The sequence below is a fragment of the Solea solea genome, chromosome 9 (genome assembly GCF_958295425.1).
Source record: "Solea solea chromosome 9, fSolSol10.1, whole genome shotgun sequence".
NCBI lineage: Eukaryota > Metazoa > Chordata > Actinopteri > Pleuronectiformes > Soleidae > Solea > Solea solea.
Genome location: NC_081142.1, coordinates 15,390,250 through 15,414,243, shown reverse-complemented (window position 1 = coordinate 15,414,243; position 23,994 = coordinate 15,390,250). Strand labels below are relative to the sequence as shown.

The 23,994-nt window shown below is 43.0% G+C and overlaps 1 protein-coding gene across 6 annotated transcripts; it reads right to left on the bottom strand.

Annotated features, from left to right (window-relative positions):
• Positions 1 to 1,858: 1,858 nt before the first annotated feature.
• Positions 1,859 to 23,849, bottom strand: crb1 (crumbs cell polarity complex component 1). 6 transcript variants are annotated; one of them, XM_058637819.1, is made up of 14 exons: positions 23,609 to 23,849; positions 20,467 to 20,703; positions 19,275 to 19,470; positions 18,971 to 19,110; positions 17,752 to 17,934; positions 15,182 to 16,147; positions 12,746 to 13,296; positions 12,352 to 12,517; positions 10,479 to 11,418; positions 9,750 to 9,794; positions 8,797 to 8,922; positions 8,456 to 8,582; positions 4,135 to 4,380; positions 3,932 to 4,019 (listed from the first exon to the last, which is right to left on the bottom strand). In XM_058637819.1, exons 1-13 carry the CDS (start codon positions 23,685 to 23,687, stop codon positions 4,141 to 4,143), a joined length of 3,996 nt encoding a protein of 1,331 aa, XP_058493802.1. In that variant the 5' UTR covers positions 23,688 to 23,849; the 3' UTR covers positions 3,932 to 4,019; positions 4,135 to 4,140. The 6 variants fall into 6 exon arrangements, with proteins under 6 accessions (XP_058493804.1, XP_058493805.1, XP_058493802.1 ...); XM_058637818.1 differs by having other exon boundaries at positions 3,933 to 4,019; positions 4,127 to 4,380; XM_058637820.1 differs by having other exon boundaries at positions 3,933 to 4,019; positions 4,127 to 4,380; positions 8,797 to 8,919.
• Positions 23,850 to 23,994: the final 145 nt, after the last annotated feature.

Here is a 23,994-nt window from a genome sequence, read left to right as displayed (position 1 = left end):
ATGGCGACAAAGACTGTCGAGGACAAGCAAACGGGAGAGCGTTTTACTCCATCACAGAAGATTCTGAGTTCTGAGCAGTGGATTCCACTTAGCAGTGATCACAGTCCAGAATCCAGCACCAGCTTAACGTTTTGTCCCTCATAGTATATTTTACACACTTTTATTGGAGTAGGATGAGCGAAAGTTGAATATGCTTTAATACTGAAATAATGCTGCCTGGTGTCATTTGAACCCTTTACAGGGCACTCATTGAAATACTTTTCAATTAAATTAAAAATATCAACCCTAGAGTCTTATTGGAGGATATAGCAAGACCATTTTTTTTCCTTTTGTTACACAATTTGTTTTATTTTCATGTAGAAAATCAAGGTCCATGAAGGAACCTTATATGATTCCTAAGAATATACAAGAAAAGCACAAATAAAGTGAAAGGAACATTATTTTTAGAACATTTTAGAACAGTGTTTCCCTGCTCTAACACACCTGATTGAGATCATCAACTCACATTTAGCTGGATCTCTGCTGATTGGCTGAGTGAAATCCAACGTGGTTTTTGGGCATTTTGGGAAAGTCTGTGGATTTTAAAGTGCACAGTGAACTGTCAGCGTTCATTTCTGCAATAGAAGTTGTTCCTGCCAACATGGTGGCGTAAACACACCGACCGCTGTGACGTCGGAAGCTCTATACAATCACAACGAGGTACAGTATTATAGGAAGTAGTATGACCACCTTATATCACACAGAGAAATAAAACCCTTTCTTTGGATCTCACACTTTGACCTGAATTGAACTTGGGTCGTAGCATTGTGTTACTTTTTCTTTTGTTATGTTTTTGACTTTCAGCTGGAGATACTCAGTGTTTTTTGGGAATCTTCGTGCCTGAATTTAAGAGATGGTCTTGACATTTCTCTCGGTTAGTTTTCCTTATGTAAATTAGGTAGTTACTTTTGTATTATTATGTGATACTTTTCCCCCCTCTCTCTTTTCTGTCTTCTCTCTCTTTTTAAAAACCTTGAACATTCATTCTGAGCTAACTGTATTTAAAAAAAGGAGAAAAATCTCAGAGGAGTTTCTTTAGTTCATTTTAATATTAATGAAAGATTATTTTCAATTGAATAGATGTGTATTTTTTCTGGCTTGAGTATATTTTACATGAATAATATATAATTGATGTTGTATGTTGTGTAAAAAAAAAAGAAGAAGAAAGAAAACAAAAGTTATAATATTTGAATGTTTTAGATTTTATTTTTGGAGAAGAAAAAAAAAATAATATTAACAAAAACGTCTTATGAAGCCATTTTGACAACTTTTCCTGAGCAGAGACTGATCTTTGCTTGGTCCAGTTCTAACTTGTTGTGTCTGCATGTATGAACGCATATGTGTTTGGTTCTGGTATTAATCTTTATTTCTCTTTTCCACACGTCCATCATCTCAAACCATGATGGAAATCTACATCTTAAATATCATCTGCCGCGTTGAGGGAACATTTATATTTTTTGTTTTTGTTACTGATACTGATCTAACCGCAGAGGTCCGTGGGATCGGTGTGATATGAAAAGCTTCAGTAGCGATGGTTAGTCCTGTTTACACTAATGTTGTACAACAGCTAAGATGATGGATCGTCAGTGGATTTGCTTTTCCACGTCCACAAACGTGTGAGATATTCAGCACTTTTGTAGCAGCTCTGACACAAAACTTGAAGTAAAATACCAGTTTAACTTTACAAAAACGGTAACATCACTTTACCTAAACCAGACAAAAGTTCACTCAATGTTACTTTTTTTTTTTTTTGCTTCAGTAGTGTCATTTTTACCCCAATTTATTTAACATTCGCATGTTTTTCATCACAACTGACTTAAACAGTCGAGGTCCGGAATCTAATGTGCTACTGGTACAACTGCACGTAATGTATGCACTGTGAACTGAAAATAAATGCCACTGTTTCAGTCTCTTGCATCCCTGGAATCACCTTTTTTTTCATTTTATTTATTCTGAAATAGACCCAGTAAACAGAAAAAGAATCTTATTAGTGGCTTGCTCTACAACTCAAGTTGTTTATTCTATGTCGTTTGCCTTGAGTTTGGAATTTGACATTAATCAGGTTAAGTACAATATAAGCACTGTTTAATGTGTTTAAAAATGTAAATTTACAAATGAATGGTTCACATTGCCTTAAACTGATGGACATACAGGAGAACTGAGTGATTTTTAAGTCTACAAAATAAAAATATATATATATATGTACAAAAAAAACCTGGAAACTTCATTAACATTCAATAAATTAGAACAAATGAATTCATTATTATTAACCAACAGATTTCACAAAATAAAATTCACAGTTTAAAAAAGAAAGAAACAAAATAATCAGTACAGGACATAAATGATAAATAATACATTTGCAAGAAAATATTCTTCTATCTAATCCTGAATTCTGACTAATGTGCTCTCGGTGTGGATTTACAGAAAGAAAGGACGCGTCACAAAGAATTAGAAGGACACTTTTCTCCTGGATTTAAATGAGGAGGACTTGGTGCATATGTGTTACATCAAACTGTTGGATTAAATGTTTCTGTGAGCGTTTCGTCAATGCTAAGAATATGGAGACACACACAGATGTGACGGAGTCTGAACTCAAATCTTTGCGTCGACAGACTCTGTCTCTGTGGGAGACGGATGGAGCAGAAGCAGGACCAGGTCTTTATGAGGCGCTGAACAGAAACTGATCCCCACACCTCGCCACCTCTCTGTTGCCAGTACTATAGACCGTTGTCTATAGTCGCACAGCGACTGTTAATCTCACTTTCTAATTTGCAGCTGTTAATCTGACAGAGGTGGAAGGAAATCTGTGATGTCTGCATGTTAAAGGTCCAATATGCAAACCTTGAGCGCATGACACCTGATTCCATCACGGTACAGTTCAGTTTGGTACAGTACGGCGACAACAACGAACAACGACATTGAACGCAACACAACGGACAACAGTGGAGGACGTCCAGTGGCTGTTTTATTTTCCGTTTAAAAAAAATAATATGTACCGTACTGAACTGAACAACTAGAACTGAACCACAAGAGAACCTCAAGCGAACCATCACTGAAACCTTGATCTTATCTCTCTCCATGTTTACAGTCTTTTTTAGCCTAAGAAGACATTTTCCAGAGTCACCGTCAGCTGGACACTTGGGACTCCCGTGTCTGCTGCTGTGCTCAAATCAAATTTATTACATACTCGTTGTACTCCGCACATCCTGAACTCATTTTGGGACACTTCAGGCGCTCGAATGGTAACGAGAGCTCCACGCAGGCACTTTTATCACCGCTCTCCTCAAAACACTGGACTAAAATGGTGTCACAGACTCCAGCATGTGTGTTTGCAAATGAAAAGTAAGCTGTGATCTCAGGCTGCAGGTACGCTGAGGAGGAAAAGACCAGGTTTACATTCAGGGGGAAAATGGTATGTTTCTGGTGCCAGTTCTTAACCTCTACTGTACTCTGTATCATACCTGGTCCAATATTGGTCAAAATCACCGGATTGGACATAGGAAATTTGGTACAAATCAAAAACCCCTATGTTTCACATCAAAAACTCATTCTTCCTTACAGGAGCCGAATTGTTGTTATGCAGTTGGAATATTATCTTTATGAAATGGCTGCTTATGAATAGGTGGCAAAAGCATCAGCACAAATGTGTTGTTAACACCTTTGTGGTGTAAAATATGTAAAAATGTCAGACTGATACTCAAGCATGTGATACTGGAAATGCTATCGGTGAAGAAAAAGAAACAATCCCTACTAATAATGTCTCATATGAGTCTCTCCATAGGCGGCGGCTGGGTGATGCTCCACATCTCCACCCGAGACCCATCCTTCTCCTGTCGGCTGGGACTGTAGGTGCCGTGGTTGGCGCGGCGGTTCAGCGCCACCACGAGTCCGACTGCAGTCAGGACCAAAACCAGCAGCAGGACGAAGGACACCAGACTGATGGACAGCAACAGGTCAGAGGTCAAACTCTCAGAGGTCAGCTGCAGTCGATGGAGGACAGAGAGACAGATGAAGACGGTAAACCAAAACATGTTCAAACAGAAGCTGTGTCACACACACACACACACACACACACACACACTCTTACACACACACTTGTCACTACACCAGGCGCTCCACGCGTGCTGCCAACGTGCTGATGGATGTGTTTCTCAGCTCAGCAGGTGGGCCGCTACCACCGGCAGCCTCGAGTTGCCGCGGACTGAAACCTCCCTCCGTCTGCCGCCTCTCCCGCAGCTTGGCCACAGCCAACGCCAGCCCCACCGTCGCCACTATCGCCAAAGCAACCAGACACGGTGCCAGCACGGCAGCCACCCGTGAGCCGTGCGGAGCCCGTTCTATCTGTGGAGCATCACACACACACACACACACACACAGGCAATATGCTGCCTGATGATCCTGTCAGCACCGACACAGCAAACATAACACTCACACAAACGGAAATAACTCAAACACACACACACAATTCGGGGCAAGAAAAGCTGTTTTACATAAAGTGTCTGAAGGCCTTTTTAATGACTTGTGAAATCTGCTATGATACGTTTATAACGTACGGCCTCTGTGCACCCTTTGATCTTCACACACACCAGAAAACTCCCAAACCAGAAACACGAGTACCCCCGCATGCAAACACGCATTTCTGACTCGGGCCAGTCAAAAAAAAACCCCCCAGTGAATCAAAGCCTCCAGTGCAGCAGGTGAGCCATCGTGAGCGTTCATTAAGCGGAGAAGCAGCAGCAGCCGGAGCAGGCACATGCACATGCACTTACATCAGTGGTTGTGGTTGGTGTGATGGTCGTGACACTGTGAGTGGCTGATAAAAGGTGAGCAACAGCACAACAGCGGTGAGAATGCTTCCATAACAAGTCATGACAAATTCAGCCTGACACTGTCTTCATACCTGAAGCCTCTTAGTCAGCCTGTCAGCTCACACACACACACACACACACACACACACAAATCTCAGAAGTCAGCAAACTTTCTTCTGAGCAATCAGTGTGGAAACATAATTCTAATAAAAATTCATCCGTCCATATCCCGAGGCAAAAAATAACTTGTGCACTCACGCTCCACGCTGCAGACATTACACCCCCCCCCCCCCCCCCCCCCCCCCCTCGCTACAGGTTCTTTGTTGACTCCTGGAAAGTGCTTACCTGTCACCGCAGCACACTTGGCTGCCAGAGCGAGTGTGACACAAGCGAGCCGGAGCAGCCTGCAGCCAGGACCCGCCATCAGTCACTGACTGCCACACACACAGACACAGAAATGTCTAACTAACCAGTCTCTTAGGTACATGGCAAGGCCACCAAGAAGCCTCAGCCGAGCAGTGACACACGGAGAGAGACGGCAGCTCTGCTTCCCCGCTGTCAGCACTATCAGCCGGCTCTGTGTGTGTGTGTGTGTGCGTCTGCAAGATAAGCTGCCCTCATATGTGTCTGTGAAGCAGGCCCAACTTCTGTGAATGCCACCAGTTCTGTGCTGAAACTGCACTTCATCGGCAGATGCAGCATTTTTTGCTGGCAAAGCAGATTTTTTTTCTCTCTCTCTGCTTCTCTCTCCATGTGGACGGCCACATCAGTGCCGACACTGAAAAACTGCCTCTCATTTCCTCCTCCCCCCCATGTTCCTCACCATCAGGGTAGATGTGCCACACACACACACACACACACACACACACGTTTGTGCAGCTATTCATCTTAGGACACTGCACTGACTTCCATTCATTCGGACACCTAAAAGTTTCAATTTGAGCCTCAAACTTACGCATTTCCTCAGAAATGAGGTTGTGACTCATTAGGACCAAGTGCTAGTGTTTACTATTACTTCACTGCAGCTCAACAGGCAGCCGTTAGGTCACCTACCACATGGGTTTATGTGTGTGTATGACTGGAGCAGCAGGACAGCAGGAGCCATTACTGTGTGTCATGACATGACTTCACACTTTGTTTCCTGTCATCTTCCATCTTACAAAAGGCCAAAGGAAAAAGCCCCTGTAGCCTCATCTTCCTCAGATTAAATGTGCATGGATGAGCAAGAGAGGACAGAGAGAAGAGAGGAGGAATCATGAACAACCCGACACTGCTTTTGAAACATACAATGCCGTGAATCTGAATGAAACCCCCGCGTTTTTTTTTTAAATCTTTCGGGAATAAAGTCGTAATCTTTCAAGAATCGTAAATCGGAATTATTATTCAAGCAAAATCTCAGATGATCAGCTGCAAACCTGCGTCAAGATGAGAAACGTGGAGAGTTTCATTTTGATTGGTCTTTTTGTCACATCAGCACCGCATTGTCTTTAGCATCAGGACTTTTGAAAAGGTGGTGAAAGAAACGGAGTCTGTTTGGAAGAAAGAATCACACAGACATGGAGGAAATCATCTGTTTTGTGAACTGTGAGGAGGAAATGGCTGGGAGTGGTCGACTGCAGACTGTTCTGTTGTTATTTAATAGTAATACGTTAGATAATGATAAATAAGAAGAATCATAATATTACAGCTTTATTCTCGTAAAATTAGGACTTTTATCTCATAATACTATGACTTTTTTAATATTATGACTTTATTCTCAAAAGATTACATTTTTTAGTAGTATAAGTATAGTAGTAGTATAAGTCTGAAAATATATCATCAAAGCTCCACTCTTAAAAATAAAAATATAAACAGGCAGGTAGGAATCGTCAACAAATGTCTTTCTTTTTACCCCATAAAACTTTATTTATTGATTGTTGTCAGGACGTGATGAGGATTCCAACAAATAAGATTGGAGTTTTTCTTGAATTGAGGACTATATCTTAAAAATGGTAAAAACTATTAAAACACACGGGTCAGGCCAGTAAAAGATAAAAGTGTATGGACAGTCAGTACATTTCCTTCTCTCACTCTGTATCTAAATCCATGCACGACGTCTATTGTGAGTCACACTCACTCTATATCTCGTTAAAGAAGATTAACTGTCCATGTTTGTGTCTTACAGAAGCCACATGACGTAAGGAGGGGACAGAAAAGGTCAATGAAAGGTCCTTCAAATGAAGTCTGTGTCACCAGGGGTGGAAGAAAAATGAGGAACAAATGTGTTGTTGTTGTTGTTGTTGTTGTTGTATGAGGGAAAAAATGACAAGAAAGAGATGAAAAGAGGACAACAATCAAATCAAAGCCTGAAGAGAAATATTTTAATTTTATTTGACAACAACAGAGGACAGAACATGAGGACAGAGGACAAGGACAAGGACAGAAGTCAAATGTAAAAAGTGGATCAGAGGGACAGACAACAGCGCTGAAGGACAGACAGACTAAGAGGATGTGAGTGGAAGAACAGACGAGTGCAGTGACCACAGCAGCACGGTCAATGTTGACAGGTACGATTCAAGCAAAGCAGCAGATAATTCAGATGAAACGGCCTCACACGGGAAGCTTTAGAGACACAATCTTCTTCTTCTTTGGAACAAAATGACGCACAATAGTCAGACACACACACAGTGCTCTGAATGCACGGCAACAACAAAGAGACACGTTGCCGTCTTCTAGCCCCTGTGGATGCATTGATAACTGTTCACACGTTCATCCAACTGGAGCTCCTGACAGCCTGATATTTTCAATAAGAAACATCATAAATAACATCATTCACTGTTGTCGCACACTTTGCACTCTCCATTTCATGTTGTATGAAAAATGCTGCGCTCTGTGATCCCTCAGGCCGGGCGTAACACTGTTTGTAGGTTCCTACATTTCTGTGCCGACACAATAGTTGGATTGTGGATCTACATAAAATGAATGGCTTTTAGGGGATTTGTGAGGAAATGACTATTTCTGGGACATACAGCTACGTATGCAAGTAAATTAAAAACACAAATGAATTACTTGTGTAGCATAAGGTGCTTCTCACCATCACATTATCATTTTAAGGCACAGAAACAGTGCTGTGGTAACATTAACTGCATCGGTCTATTACAGGAGTAATAATTTCCTTCACTTCTTGTTTTTAAAACTCGTCTTTAAGACGACTTCTTGTTCTCTTTTGGCCTTTGACGTCAGTGTGAGCTGTTGCCGTTTGGCAGAACTGCTGTTTTCCCCGTGCCTTGTGAATGTGAGATGTTGTTTTTTGTTTATTTTTTTACTTATTTATTTATTTTCACCTGTGTTTTATGTCATGTTAATGTTACAGCACAGCACTTTGGATTGGATAAGTGTGCTCAGGATTCCAAAAGTGCTTCACTGACAAAGCTTCTCTGCATTCATACTCTTCAAACAGTCTTACACACACACACACACACACACACACACATGCACGCACACTCCACTCAGTCCATCCCTCCCCATTCCACCTCCGGCTCGTCGTCCAGCCTGAGGATGAGGTAAGAGAGCAGCTGGAAGAGGTTCTGCCACAGCAGCAGTGCCACATAAAAGTAAATGTCGCTTACGTCCATCTGGCAAAAGTCTCCAGCGAAGCTCATTTCACACACGCAGACAAACTTGTCGATGAGGTTGCGGCAGTAGCCTCCGTTCAGACACGGGTTGGACTTGCACTCGTCCACCTCCTGCTCACACCTGGAGACACAACATTCACAGTGAGGTCAGAGACTGGGTTTATGCTGAGGTTGGCCAGGTTTTGGCCTTTCTGATTTCAAAAAGGATTTGAACTATAACGCTTTAGTCTCCGTGCTCCCCCTGTCCCTTTATTGGTTCATCTGTTATTGTAAGTCGATAAGGACGACAGTACAGTTGTGCGTTCTGTCCACTTCTGTGTCGTCTTCTGTCTTACCGGTGTCCAGTGAAGCCTGATGGACAGTCACAGGACAGCTCTCGTTCAGTGCAGTTCCCTCCATTGAAGCAGGTGTAGTTTCTGGTGTCATCGCCGCACACGGAAACAGGCAGCTTTGGACGTCTGCTAGAGGACAGTCGGACATGTAAGAGACACACACACACACACACACACATGCTATCCATCTGTTTTATCTGAGCCTATACTGTACACAGTCACAGGGTTTTTGGACTTCACTGGGTCGTGAGCAGGAAAGTTTGACGTCTTTATGGAAGCAGACGAATCAGAGGCATTGTGACCAGGATAGTAATCAGATTAAAGACCTATTCCAACTTTTCACCAGCAGGATGTTAGATTACAAAAAAAAACACCCAAGGGTCCAATCCTGTCCGCAGGATGAATTATGATCACATTCTGCTCATAATGTTAAAAACTATATTTGTCTCTTTGTTTCAGACACCGTGACTAAATGTTTTGTGCCTTTGTAGATCCGCTGTAATCCGTAAGTGTGTAAATGGTAAACTTTTGCTTTATAATGTTGAAATATGCACTTCGTTTTCTCAAGAAACTTCAGGTTGTTCATAATAGGTTTTGTAGAAAAGAGTTCTTGTTGTTATTGTTGGTTATTATGCTATTATGTTTACTGGTCCGGCCCACTTGAGCTCAAATTGCGTTGTATGTGACCCCTGAACTAAAATGAGTTTGACAGCCCTGCTCCAAGGACTTGATAAGCCTTAGGACTTGATCTCTCAAGTAACTGATGTCAGAAATGTCACTCATTTCACATTTTTTTTAAATGTCATGGGATATGGTAAAATGGGCTTTTCTTGGCATTTTGTTTTACATTGATGTAAAAAAAACAAAAACAAAAAAACCTTGACATTTGAGAGACAAATATCTAACAGGAAACAAATAGCACACACCTGAGAGATCGAGGGGGAAAAACAACTTACACTTTTCTGACAGCAATGTACCATGGAATTTCTTCAATGCGTTCACTGGAGGCAAACAGGAAGAAAGGTGGTGAGACGGGGGTAGAAAGAGACACAAAGAGGGGAGACAAACAAAAAGAAGTCATTTTGATGAAAACTTTACAGCGCAGATGTTCCCCAGCTTGCAGCTTGTCTGGTGGCTTGCTTAGCGAGAGACACTTGCAAAAGCTTTTTTCTTGTGCAAGAGCTGCAAAATGGAAGAGGCTGTGTGTTTACAGGATAAATGGTTGGAGGCGTTCCCCTGCTGGGTCTGCGAGGCAAACGCTAGATGACAGGGGGGAGAATGCTGAAAACTGTTGCCGAAACCAGAGAGCCACGTGTAGTGAGACGCCACACAGCAGAGCGAGGTCTTTTCTTGCTGACACGAGAATAGAAATGCGACTTCTGAGACGCTCGCTGCAGGCGAGGTTGAAGCGCTGAACAGAGACGTACATGCAGAGACATTTACGGTGAAAGATTTTGTTTGTGTTGTGGTGCAGTCCCTTGCCTGTGCAATTTTGGAGCATTTATTTGTGGATTTTGTGTTTGCTAACTTACTCAACTCTCAAAACTGCTCATAGAAGAGCAAAGTTATCTTCAAAAGGATTAAACCGAATTCCTCTTTTGTGTCTTCTCCACGAGAGTTACATCTTTGCTGTTTTACTCTATTCTGATGTCTTTAGAACTGTTTCTCTTGCCTCTTTAACTTACTTGCAGAAGGTTCCAGTGTAGTTCTCAGGGCAGAGACAGGCATATCTGTCCGGCCCATGAAGACAGGTGCCTCCATGAGCACAAAGGTGGTTCTCACACCTGTCCACCTCTCTCTCACAGTCCACACCTGCGTAGCCAAACTCACAGGTGCACTTGTAGGACACCCCACTCACGCTGCAGTTGCCATGGACGCAGGGACTGGACGCGCAGACGTTGGCGAAGACGTCGCAGTGTCTGCCGGTCCAGCCGTCTGCACAGCTGCAGTTGTAGGTGTTGAAGTGGTCCCGGCAGTCCCCTCCGTTCAGGCAGGGGTTGGGCTCACACACAGAGGCCCCGCTGCAGCCGAGGAGTGGTGGACGCGGCGACGTCCGGATGAACTGCTCCTCCTGCAGGCGTGGCAGGTTCACATCAGAGGAGCTGAAGTAAGGCAGGGCAATGCCACCCAGTTCTACTGTGCCCAGACATCCAGCCAGGGACCAGTCGGCAACAGGGTCCAGGCCCCCCAGGAAAATGTCCACGCCCTCTCTGAGGAAGTCAATGTTGCCTCCACGGCTCCTGGAAGTGCTGGCTTCCTCTATTTCTTCATCCAGCACCAGAGTCCACTGGGACGTGTGCATCCAGGGCGCCGCCATGAACAGCTGGACACTGTGCCACTCGCCATCACTGACACGCCTGCGGCTGCTGAGGCTGACTGTAGACACAGCCTGCGCTCGCTCCACCACACTATCATCCAAACGGAAACTCTGAAGCTCAATGGAGAGGAAACCATCCTGGACAGAGAGCGTGATGAATGCCAAGGCCTTCTCCGCGTGCAGAATCGCTGCATTGTGCTTCCGCGTGCGCAGGTTCAGGGAGATGTTGGTTAGATTGCGGGATATCAGTCCGTTTCCACGGTAGGAGAGGACAGTGCTGTTGTTCAGGAAAGTGGCGTTGGCATAGCCTGAATAATAAGGGGAAAATACCTTGTTCAGACACTTTTAAAATGGCTTTTTGGTTACATTGTTTACTGGTTTTAGGAAGAATACAAACACCACAGAAGCAGAAGACAACGGGCACATTACAGTCTGTTTGAAAATTAAATTCTTTTACAGTACCTGGACTCCTCCATCAGTCAAGCATGGAGTGTCTTACAGGAGTGACAGGTGACATAGTATACCATCACTAATCCCAGCAAAGAAAATCAGATTAGCTGCCCTCGCGCTAGTCCTGCTTAATGACGCAGACATGGTAAACACAGCGAGAGGCCGGATGAATGTGTTACATGAAGACAATGACTAAGTCCACAAACAGGGTCAAAAGTTAGACAACCTACATGAAGATCTCCTCAAACTCAGGTGTAAGGCCTTTCATGTAACTGCTGAATATCGTGTCATGTCAAGGAGAAGACCAGTCTCTCTAACACTGTGAAATCCTCATGTTATAATGTCATAACTGGTTGAGGGTTTTTCGGAGGGCTGGAAGTGACGTACTGAGGGCCGGCTGCCAGTGAAAAGCAGGCGCCGGCAACTATTCCCTCAAGCTAGAAGTCCCGAAGTTTTCACTACAATAGAGGATTTTGAGAGAAATCTCAGAAAAGTGGAAGAGACTGCTTCTAAGTATATCACGTACAAGAAACAACTCAATGTCGGGGCAAAGAGCAGGGGTTTAGGGTTAGGCACGGAGAAGAAGTGAGGTTAGGGTTGGGGCCAAGATGACCTGGTATAACAAGTAAAAAAACGGTAAATGCTATATTTCTTAGCCGTTGACGGCTATATTATTCAGCTAAGTCCTTGGTTACTACGGCCAGCACCACAGCCCTCAACCGTCATAACTGTGTAACTTGTTTTTTTGTTTGTTAAAGCTTGTTTTCATGATGCTACAAGACTCCACTCACATTCATATCCTTGGTTCAGCGTCGTGCACTCTGAGCCTGTGGGGCACGGAGACAGCTCACACCATCTGACCTCCTCACAGCGCCGCCCTGCTGTGCTGGGTGGGCAGTTACAGGTGAAGTCGTCCCACACGGAGTAGCACATCCCCCCATGGAGACACGGGTTTCTCTGAGGATGAGAAAGGTATGTGGGGATAGTGAACTTTTATAACTAATGTTGTGCTGAATATGTTTTAATTTTTATGTCAAATAACCTAAATTAGTCTCACAACATTGATTGATGATTTATCCTATTTAGTGGAATAAAAGTGACATGTTTTTTACTAACAACGACATGTTTTCTTTACAGAGGGACGGTGTTGGAGATGAGAGAGACAGCAACAAGGGTTTTACTCACACTACAGATGTTGTCCCCTGAGCAGCCAGCTGTCACATTTCCTATGAGTTTGAGTGGATAAGTTCTCACTGATGTGTCCAGTCCAAAGAACTGCAGCCTGTTGTCATTCATCCTCAGGTCCTGGATGCAGCCTTTAAAGTATCCACCAAACGCCGCAGTTGTCCTTCTGTCCACCAGACCCCCCACATGTACAGTGTCTCCGGCGTGGACAGTGACTGTCCTGACGTCGACGTCGCCCTGTTTCTGAGCTGACACGTACAGAGTCATGTGATCCTCCGACACCTCAACACTCACAATGTGGACCTCCCCGTCGTCCAGTGCACTCTCGGCCTTCACGCTCTCAAAGTTGTTGACCTGCACCGTGACCTTGCCGTCTTCCAGCCACATGTGCAGGTACTGGCTGCTGCTGTTGGCGAGAACCAGGAGGAGGCCGCTGTTCTTACGAGTGCGCAGGAAGAGGGAGATGGAGAGGTTGTGTCCCACGTCATCGGCGACTGTGAACGCAGCGTAACTGTGAGAGTCTTCGTTCCCAAAGCGTGCAGTAACGTGCTCTGGAAATATGGAAAACGTGTCAATTCTTCAATTTTCGGGACATAGGTGTAACATGCTGTCTTCTTATTTGTGCTGAGTGAGCACTGAAGTTGTATATTTATTACCTTTGATTGCTATATCTAATCATGTTGGGTTTGTGTGTTGACAGAATTTTTACTTGAACAAACAAGAGGAAGAGAAGTGGAAGTGTAAGCACAGCCACTATAGCCCTCATAAACTGTGACCACTGTCAACACTTTGTGCTGTGCTGTGCTCACCTGACACGGCAGCGGGACACTGAGGACACGCAGGCAGAGAGGTCACAAAGAGTCATGTAACAACCACGTTACGGCGTAAAGTTGTTCTAAATGTCTCTGAATATGTGTGTGTGTGTGTGTGTGTGAGTCTAATCAGACACTGCAGTCGGTAATCTGCTTTGATAGACTCAAGAGGCTATAAATATCCTCAGTAGGGAAATTAAACTAGTCAGTGGTTCAGGTGAAGAACAGGTAAAAGGAATAATGCAATGTTAAGGATGGCAAATTCTGTAAAACACCAAAAGGAAGGAGAAAAAAAAAAGCATATGTGAAAAAATTAAATAATTAAATGTATCACTCATTTTCTGTTCTCCACAGCTCGCTGAATGATGTCATCTGCTCGGAAGTTCCGTGTAATTCCAAAATAGAATATCCTTAATCCAGTGTGTGAGATAAGAGGATCTCTGCCTCTGCCCTTAACTGTGCCTTTAAATTGGCCTCATCGCTTCTCTTCTCGCTGATCTCGATGACACATCAGCAAGAATGTCATAAAGCTGTAGAAACGTTGATGTTATACTGCTGGGCTCTGTCAAGCAATACTATCACACCTGACTGAGGGAGCATTTGTGTGTATACAGTGGCAGCATGGGGAGTCCAGTCTGTTCAGACAAACACAGTTCTGGTTCTGGCTCCGTTGTGGAGTCTCAGGACCTTGGTGCATTCTGGCGAACTAGCCCGCATTCACACAAATAAGAGGAACCAAAGTGGGAGGAAATTACTCTGCGGTACTGCCCCCTTTTCCTCCATACTTCCTCTACTTCCTACTTGTCTTCATAACCCAGAATATGACTTTGCTTTTCTATTATTTTTCGGTTTGAATGTGCTGTAAGGTTCAAAATTAGGTTCAGGAACCGGCACGGAGCCCTGCGGGTGTGAGTGCAGCCTTCTCATTCTTCTCATAGCACAATGTTGCTGTTGCCTTAGTCTCTCTTGACATAAAATGAATCACTTCCTGTGTGTACTGCAGGAAGGTTATTTAAAAAAAAGACAGCGAGAATCAAGTGGAGCTCATAGACTTACTCCACATTGTGTGAACTTAACTGACAATGGTTTGAATGCAGAGCATGAAATTAACACCCAACCACACACCAAATGCATGTACATTTTAAGATTGGTGGGTAAAACTGTCAATCTACCCACCATGACTGGCTTGTTTCAGACGTCAGTACAGAAGAAATGTACTGCTGTGACTGACGTAGGTATGGCTCAGAAAAAGCGAAGTCAAATCCATTTGTAATCGGGACAAAAAAAACGTATAGTTTTGATAGTAAAGTAAAGCAATTAGGGACCATGAGTCCTCAAAAAGCCACTTAATATTATTTGTTATTGCTTATGCATGTTCTGTGTCTTTCACCTTCATTTATTTGGCTGGTAAAAATGTGGATTTCATAATCCACCTGCCACAGTGGCTGGTGGCCAAAAAAGTTAACTTTGGGCCCTGTTTGAATGTAATGGACATTTGTTTACATTTGAAAGTTACGCACGGTTTTAATGCTTAAAGCCTACAATAACAGTACATATGAGTCTGGCATGTCATTTTGGAGACTTCTGAAAACAAAATCTTTTGAGTGGAAACACACAAACATACCCTTCTCACAGTCGTGTCCCTCGTAGGGCCTTGGACACTGGCAGTGGTAGCTCTGCCACAGGTTCACACACTGTCCTCCATGTTGGCAAGGCCCATCCAGGCAGTGGTCCCTGTGGCTGCAGCCAGGAGAAACATTAACAGCCGAGTTGCTCAGCCATTCTTCAGGGACGACGAGCTGCCAGTCCACAAATACATCCCGCATGCAGCCAATAAACGCTGGAACTGGATAACGTTCATCGGGGCCATTTGAGTCCTGAAGCACTCCTCCAATAAAAGTGTTCTGAGGAGACACCACCTCTCTGGCCAGGTTGCTCTGGACTGAGGCCACCTTGTGGCATGACTGGCTCCCACAGCTCCCAGCATCTAACCGTTTCAGGCTGAGCACCCACTTTTCAAGCACAGCCTCGACAGAATGCCACTCTCCATCTGTGACATTGTGTGGGAGCTCCAGCACCTGGCTACTAGAGCTCTCTACATCGGCCCCAGCAGGAGCCTCCCTCCTCAGTGTGAGACGGAGCCGCCCTCCCTGCAGCTTCAGACTCAGCAGCAGACCGCCACTGTTCCGCTGGAACAACAAAGCTCTGGGCAGAACCGTCATGAAGCTCAGGGTGATGTTCCAAGACACGTCAGCGTCCACCTGCGGACTCTGGTGCAGCAGGTACCCTCTGCGTTCGAAAGAAAAAGTGGTGGGGGTCTGGCAGAGAGGTCCAGTGTAGCCGGCTGTGCAGGAGCAGGTGTAGCCGTGAGTCCCATCCAGCAGGAAAGGAGAGCAGGAGCCATGGTTCCCACATTCGTGTCCTTCACAGCCAACAAGCCTCTCGTCACAGTTCACACCTCCGTGGAGAATGCCGTCGTGACTCTGTGCGAGGCAGTGGCACCTGTAGCTTCCAACATGGCTCTTACACCTGCCTCCATTCTGACATGGACTGGGATCACACTGGTCTATCACCTCCTGACAGAGGGAACCTGCCAACACAATATTAGTAAATAAAAGACAAAAACAATAATGTAACGTGTTTAAAGTTCACTCGACATTGAAAGTGCAGGAGTTGAGGTCACAGTAATATATTAAAAACACAGGCACTGTTTACTGGTTGCCTGTTGTCTGTCTATTAAGATAGAATGAAAATCAAAATGTCTGTTCTTTGAGTCTTGGATCATTTTTTATTGTTAATTTCTTTAGTACCTGCGTGAACTACCATGTCCCTATTCTGGAAAACAACCGGACTATTGAAATAAGTTGTTTGTGTGCTTATATTTGTCTATTTATAGATTCAGGTTTAACACAAATTCAAAGAGTGGGCTTTTTTTGTCATATGCAGCTGAAGAAACACACTAACACCTGGCCTAGATATGGATAACTTCACATTATGTAACACCATCATTTACTATCTAGTAGTAAGAAAACAACGACAACAAGAACATGTTTGTGTTACCTGTTCCAAGCAACAAAATCCCCCATATCCATGGTGCAGGCAGCCACATCATGCCGTCACTGTTTCACCCAGAACAGGCCCAGAATTGTCTAACTTCATCACATCAGTTTGTACGTACGGCTCGTGCAGGTGCAGGTCTGCCCTTCGTCTATGTCTCAACAACCACATAAGGCTGAATAGCTGCAGTCAGGGGACCAGCAAAGCCAGATCCTAGGGATTAAACTAATGCTATTTGGCTACCTCAGTGAGTCAGTGCCAGTGCAACTGACAGGGATTCCATTTTTTTTCTCCGCAGGCAAACGGCTCACAGTCTTACCGACATTGCAAGATCAAGCCTAGTCCCGATAGGACTTTTATAACAAGTGTGGATTACGTCTTGTGTAACAAAGGGAGTTGGAATTTTCTGCTCTCACAACCGCACTGTGTTTAATTTAAAGCAACATTACGTAAAGCGACACTGATCAGTTGTTAACGGCAGTATTATCAGTTACATTAGCTGCAGTTTGGTAATATTAATGTATTAAATGTATGTGGGACATGAGAGGATGGATTTCAACTTCACAATATGGTAATTATACATTTTAATTTAGAAATCATTTTCATGTGAAAGTATTACACATATGGTAATCTATAGTAATTATAACTACCAGGCTATTACGTGGATATTACTTTGGATAATATGGTGTTTCTCTGATTTCATCTCCTTCTTTCCATTTGTTATTACCAAGCTGGAAATGGGAATATGACATTATCACCATTGTTTCACCTTCTCTATTACAAAATTATTACCATACTTTTACCATGTTATTACTGCAGTTTAAGATTTGAGCCTTGTTATTTGGAAGAATTTAGCTTTGACTCATAGTACAACTGAGTTAATGTACAGGACGTGGATATACCGTTATTATATGCATGTGTGGGGTGCATTTTTTTAAATATATTTTTATAAACAGTAAAATTCTGTCCACACAGATTAATGACACATGTCATCTTATTCTTACAGGACAATCAGAGTGGACACCTCTACCCCTATACATATACAGTGTGGTATGTTCTGGAAACAACCTGCTGCAAATTCATCATTCGAGACTTAGTGTATAATAAATTCACATATGTTAGGTCAGAATATATTACCTGCCGTTCCTGGAGGACAGCTGCAGATATAGCCCGCAGCGCGCTGCTGGTCATAGTGTTCAGGCAGCAGAGGCTCACTGCCGTACAGGGCCTGCCACGACCTCTCGATGCAGCGGCCTCCGTGCATGCAAGGGCCGCTGCTGCACTCGTCTGTGTCTGTCTCACACTGACGGCCCTCAAACCCTGAAAAATGGAGACAGTGAATGGGGTAAATGTGCAGAGGGGAATATTTTGTAAATACAGGACAAGCATGAAACTGCAGTTACTATACGCGACATGTTTTCTGTAGCTGTGGGAAATCATAGTTACAGAGAATTTCATCACATTGTCTAAACCAGAGGTGTCAAACTGGCAGCCTAGCATGCGGCCCCCTAATCAATAACATGCGGCCCAACACTTAATATCCTGTTATAATGACCTCCTCTTTCTTTAAACACAGTCAGGTGATAGAATATAGACAGAATCTGATGTTTGCTATAATATATTTTATATTTTTATAATAGTTATAATAAGATATTCGGTTGCAATTGTCACATTATTATTGCATTCAGCATTAAATTACACATATATAAGCTTGTTTGGTGTTTTATTCTGCATTATTATTTACTTTTACTATTAGTTTTAGATTTAGATTTATTTCTCTGTTTTGTGATTTTTTTTTGTGTCATTACTATTAAGTATACATCATTCCAGAGCAATAATTTTTACTTTGAAATTCAATGAAATATCATCATAAATAGAATAGCTAGAATTTTAAGGTCATATTGCCCACCTAGTTATTTTACCCCCCCACCACTTTTTTTCTCCAGTCTGGCCCCCTCTTTACCAGACTAGATGCTCTGGAATATTTGAGTTTGACAGCCCTGGTCTAAACCATGAGTTTCTCAGTCCTGGTCCTCGGGACCCACTTGGCCTGAATGTACACACCTGATTCAAATAAATGGCTCGTTACCAGGCTTTTGCAGAGCTTGATAACGAGCTGATCATTTCAATCAGGTGTGTTGGATCTCGAGGGCAAGGATTTAGAAACACTGGTCTAAACCACTGTGGTTTTGTTATTTTAACTTTGCAAATGACTATACACTTCTTTATTCTTGTATCTTGTATCACTGTGGTTGAACTTAATTAATTCTGAATTACACTTTTCTCTTTCTCTCTTTGCAAATCTGTACTACGTCCCATGTTGAATGTGTGCAAAATGTCAAATTGTTATGTTTACCTGGCCAGCATTCACACGTGTAGTTACCCTGATTGTCCTTACAGATGGCGCTGTTGAAGCAGGGTTCAGAATGGCACGGCGGCCGCGGAGTCTCACAGTGTGTGCCTGTGAAGGCTGTGTGAGAGCAGTCACAGTGGTATCTGAGACACAATCACACAACACTACGGTCAATAATCATGACTCAGAAATGTCACTATTTAAAAGAATATCTTCAAAACATATGTGCATTTCTAATGTAAAAATACAAAAGTATAAAAGTTATCTTTTATACTTTATTAAATTATCTGCATTTTTTTCTACTTACTCATTCACCCCATCTATACACAAAGCCTCATTCTGACATGGCAGAGCTTGGCAGTCGTCGGTGTCGATTTCGCACCGGTGTCCTTGGAAACCGGGCACACAGGTGCAAGTAAAGCCACCGGGGTAGTCATGGCAACTGCCACCGCCGAGGCACGGCTCTGATTGACACTCATCAATCTGGACCTCACAAGTGGCTCCTGAGAACATGAAAGCGAGGCAGATGTCAGAGGTCGCGTAAGAATGACACGCAGACTGAGGGGAGTGGGGCTGTGATCGTGTGCCAGAATGTTGTTTTATCTCACAACAAGGACCCACAGATGTTTGTCACTCTAAGGCACACAGATACACTAGCCCCCTGCATTGTAAAGCTATAAAAATCTATGAAGTGTTTAACAGCCTGTTTAAGCAAGTGTACGTATGGGTTTCAATAGTTCAGGTATTCAGTGACATTTAAAATGGTAGTTAACATAAAAGTGTAATTTAAAAATAACATTTTAGTAGGGTTGTCCAAGGAAATGGTCATATATCATCTATTAAGGGATTTATGTGTAGCGTTTATGAGGATTTAGAAACCATTTCAAATATAAATGCTTTCAGAGCCTTAGAATAAGCCTTTGTATAAACCTACATAGAAGAAGGAGGAGTAAACAGCAGAGACAGTGGAATAGTGGAGAGTGTTGTGGACGAGTGTCTATGTCCATAGTTCCTTGACACACTGAGGAAAGTGGGGGTTGAGCGGAGGATTCTTCCATTTGTTGCACTCTGCATTCTCACCATTAGATGTCTAATTCATACACACTGGACCATGAACTAAACTAAGCTTTTTATTTGGTGTCGCTTCAGCCTTTCTCAGCTGACACTGGAAGAGAGGCTGGGTTTAAGTTTGAACGCACACTCTCCTTACTATAAGACAACGGTGCAGTGGATTGAGGTTGTTGTTTTTTAGAGTAAGACCCTTTTTATTAAAAACAAGAGTATGTTCAGAAGAGGCACACATAATCAACATATAGCCTCAAACTGATGTTAAACCCCTTCATCAACTTAATATGAACTGTAATAATGTACTTTTTCAGGGAAAACCCTCAGGTTAAAAAAAAACCCCACATTCTCTTACTGAGAAATCTGCTTCTTCGGGACATGAAATGTCATCCCACTCATAAGATTGTCTTTTTGGTAAAAATAGCAAAACTCACCAGTGAACCCGGGAGAGCACAGGCAGGAGAACATGCCCACTCTGTCCACACAGGTGCCTCCATTCCTGCACGGCTGCGAGGCACATTCGTTCACATCGATTTGACAGTGAGATCCCTGGAACCCTGGCACACAGTAGCACAAGTAGCCGTCCTTGTGACTCCTGCATATTGCTCTGTTTTGGCATGGACTGGGAGAGCAGGGGTCCACAGACTGAGGCAGTTTGTCAGGAGATACACCTGAGGAGAAATTACATTTATGTATTTATATCACTGAACATGACGTAAGACGACATGTGCTCTTGTTGATAATAGTTTTAGTAAAGGCCAGGTTTGCTACAGATGAAAGTCTAAACAGTGTTTACTTCTGTAGGACTTCATTACATTACACCAACAGAGCAGACAAGCATTTGGTTGATATTTTAGTTTTCTCGCATCTGTCATGCAGCTCTTCAAGTTCAACGTTTTTACTTATTTATGGGTTTTAGCACATTTGAATCACTTCACACTAATAATACAGGATAAGCACTTCATCTCCTTCAGTCCCATTGATGAAAAGTAATTAAATCCTGTATCACTTCATGACTTTTTTTTAAATGTTATTTTATATCAAAAGACTAATGTGTTGAGAACTGATTACAGTCACCTCACTTCAGATGTTTCCCTTTCCCGTACCGTGAACTTCATCACCTATTAAAAATGCATACAGGATGTCTATGTTCTTTATCAGAGTGTTTCATATCTCTACATCCAGCACGGTGAGTTAGCATTTAACAGTAAAAATAAATTGCACTGCTGCTCAGTAAACTTTAACGTACCCAAGAGAAATCCAACAGTTTCAGTTTGACCTAAAGAATAAACTCCTTAAAGAACCTGAACCTATGATAAAGCACTGCTGTTTTTCTTCACTCCTTTATATAACATAACCAATTTAAAAGTTGCCCCCCCTGCGGCTGCAACATATGCAGGGAAATCTCAAAGACAAATACGCACATCAAGGCATTTCAAATCTGCCGTACACTCCAGGCACAACGAATGGGACCAGCTCAGAAACAACAATCCACATAATCCACGGAATGTGCACAAGAGGACACAGAGAGTCACAATGCCTCAGACAGGAATCAGCTGCACAAGTGTCGTTTCCATCACATGAAGATCACACTGCAGCACAACTGTTAAAAGCCTCATCAGCGACATACGAACTGTGCCTGGATGTAAGTGATACTTTGAGGTGTTTTGCATGAGAGGTGCAAGAAAAGGTCTGACTTCATTATGCAGCTGCATGCCACAAATGCAGCGGCACAGATTTGAATGCACAGTAATCATCCCTGAAGAGGCCTAATCAGGCTGAGTGCAGACCATAAAGACACACAAGAGGCACAGTGGCACTTGTTGTGCCATCTTTGGGCACTTGTCCTCTGTCATTTGGTGAAGGGCAATGTTTCACAGACAGCTGGCAGGATTGTCCTGCGTGGAGCAGCTTAAACATGACGAGACTTTGGACTCAGTGTGACTGAAAGGTTTGACTGAGAGCACCAGGGGTGTGATGGATAGCACGAGTATCAGTGGTGACTCTCTGGATATATGCCCATGCACTAGGGCTGAACGATTTTTGAATAAATATCTGAGGGAATGGTCATTTTTACATAATTATCCTCATTTTCATTTGAAGTGAGTACTGTGTGATATTTGGGCAGATCTGTGAGAAACAGAGACGTTATCTTCAGTGTGTGGAACATGAACAGCTTCAGGTTAAAATGACAGTCCTACCAGTCATAGATTATGGTGATGTCATTTACAGATCTGCACCTAAAAACCTCCTAAAACTCACTTCATTCATTCCACTTTCTTCTTTTAAAAATTTAGCGAGGGCAACAATTTGTGACAGTTGCACCTACTTTTAAACATTTTTATTCAACACGTGAGTGCTTTGAATTGTTAAATATTGTTTGTTGTTGATGTGTCACTTCTTATTGTTTATGTGCCCTGTTTGTTGTGCTGCCTCTTGCCCAGGTTAGAATTGTTCTCAATTGACTTAAATAAAGGTAAAATGAAATAAATTATGTGTATACGTTAGGACAATGTTGAATCTGAAAAGAAGAAATATTGCGCCTCCTGCGATTTGAAAATTGCAGTAGGCCGTATTGTGATTTCGATTTACAATCAATTGTTCAGTCCCTATCGTATATACTGTAAACAACCATTAAAAAAAACAGACATTACATTTAAACTAGACCAGATGCGCAAACAGACTCTGACAAATCCATTTATGTAAGAAATAAACACTTATAACCAGTAATAATAATACATTTCCCCTTCACTGTCCATGTACTGTATGTTTCAGGATATCATAACAGGTGGTTTCTGATGTGAGGTTTGCTTTTTTTTCTTTTTTTTACTGAATGCAACATCAGTATTTCCCTTGAGGCATGAGTTCAGAGGCTCATTTGAGACACAACCACACATCCCCTCCCACAGCGTGTAAGGCCTTTTTCAAATGCAAATCACTTTCTCAGTGTCTTTTGTTTGGTCCTATCTGAAGACCCCACAAACGGCACATGCAATGCGGGGCACCTGACATCTCCTCTGGACTGATGCACGCTGTCAGTGAAGCTGTCTGTTTTTTTGTCTCGTGGTGATAAGCAAGACATGTCGTTATTGAGTGTTTTGCAGAGACAAAAAAAGGAGTAGAAAATCCCCATTTAAGCCCCATTCACACTTATCCATGTGAGACAACAGCCCCCCCCCACCACCACCAATTCTACCCATTGTGCCATGTGTCACTTCCCCGACCAACCATTGTTCAGGCTCTCTCTTTTTTCTTTTCTTTAGGAATCTTTAGCTTTTGAAAATGTCCAGCAATCACTGCAGGCAATGATGTCACCTCAGAGTCTTTTAATTAAAATTCTAAGCATGGACTGTTTGAAATACAAGCGCTTACATTCAACACAATCATATCCTCAATGTTTGGCTTTATATGTGTTAGAAAACGTTTCAAAACATCCTGCAAGTTGATTTCCAGCGTTTTTACAGAAAAGTGAACGATGCACCAACAGGTTAAAGAATCCACAATTAGAGTAAACAAAATGAAAACTAAAGCTCACTTCACAGCCATGAGATTATGAACTGAACATTGTTTACTTACCACCTATCACGAGCAGTGATGAGATGAAAAGTGTGCATGAAAGTAGGTCAAAATGATGATAATAACAAATTGAATCCATAATCGGAAATCATCCTGGTGTTTGTGTGTGTGGAAGTCTCGTCACGCGCGGATCTCTCTGCTTCTGCTTCTGTTGTCAACTCCAGACGCACTCGACGATGCACGCACTTGTCCTGTCGCTGGAGCTCCGTCATCAAGAGCCTCCATCATCTCCATCACACACGCACACGCACAAGAGAGTGGGGGGAAGCAGCGTGGCCGGCGCTCAACGGGGAGCGCGCACAGACGCGCGTGCACAGTTATCTTACTGCTGACAGAAAGAGACAAACTGATGTCAGATGGAACTTACATTGCACACCAACAGATGG

What these genes read in the sequence shown, in the direction of transcription:
- crb1 (XM_058637819.1), bottom strand. Translation starts at nt 23,687, where the DNA reads ATGGATTCAATTTGTTATTATCATCATTTTGACCTACTTTCATGCACA. An exon ending in GCTGAACCAAGGATATGAAT is followed by an intron (nt 11,419 to 12,351) that starts GTGAGTGGAGTC and finishes CTTATTATTCAG; the next exon opens with GCTATGCCAACGCCACTTTC. An exon ending in TACACTGGAACCTTCTGCAA is followed by an intron (nt 9,795 to 10,478) that starts GTAAGTTAAAGA and finishes GTTTGCCTCCAG; the next exon opens with TGAACGCATTGAAGAAATTC.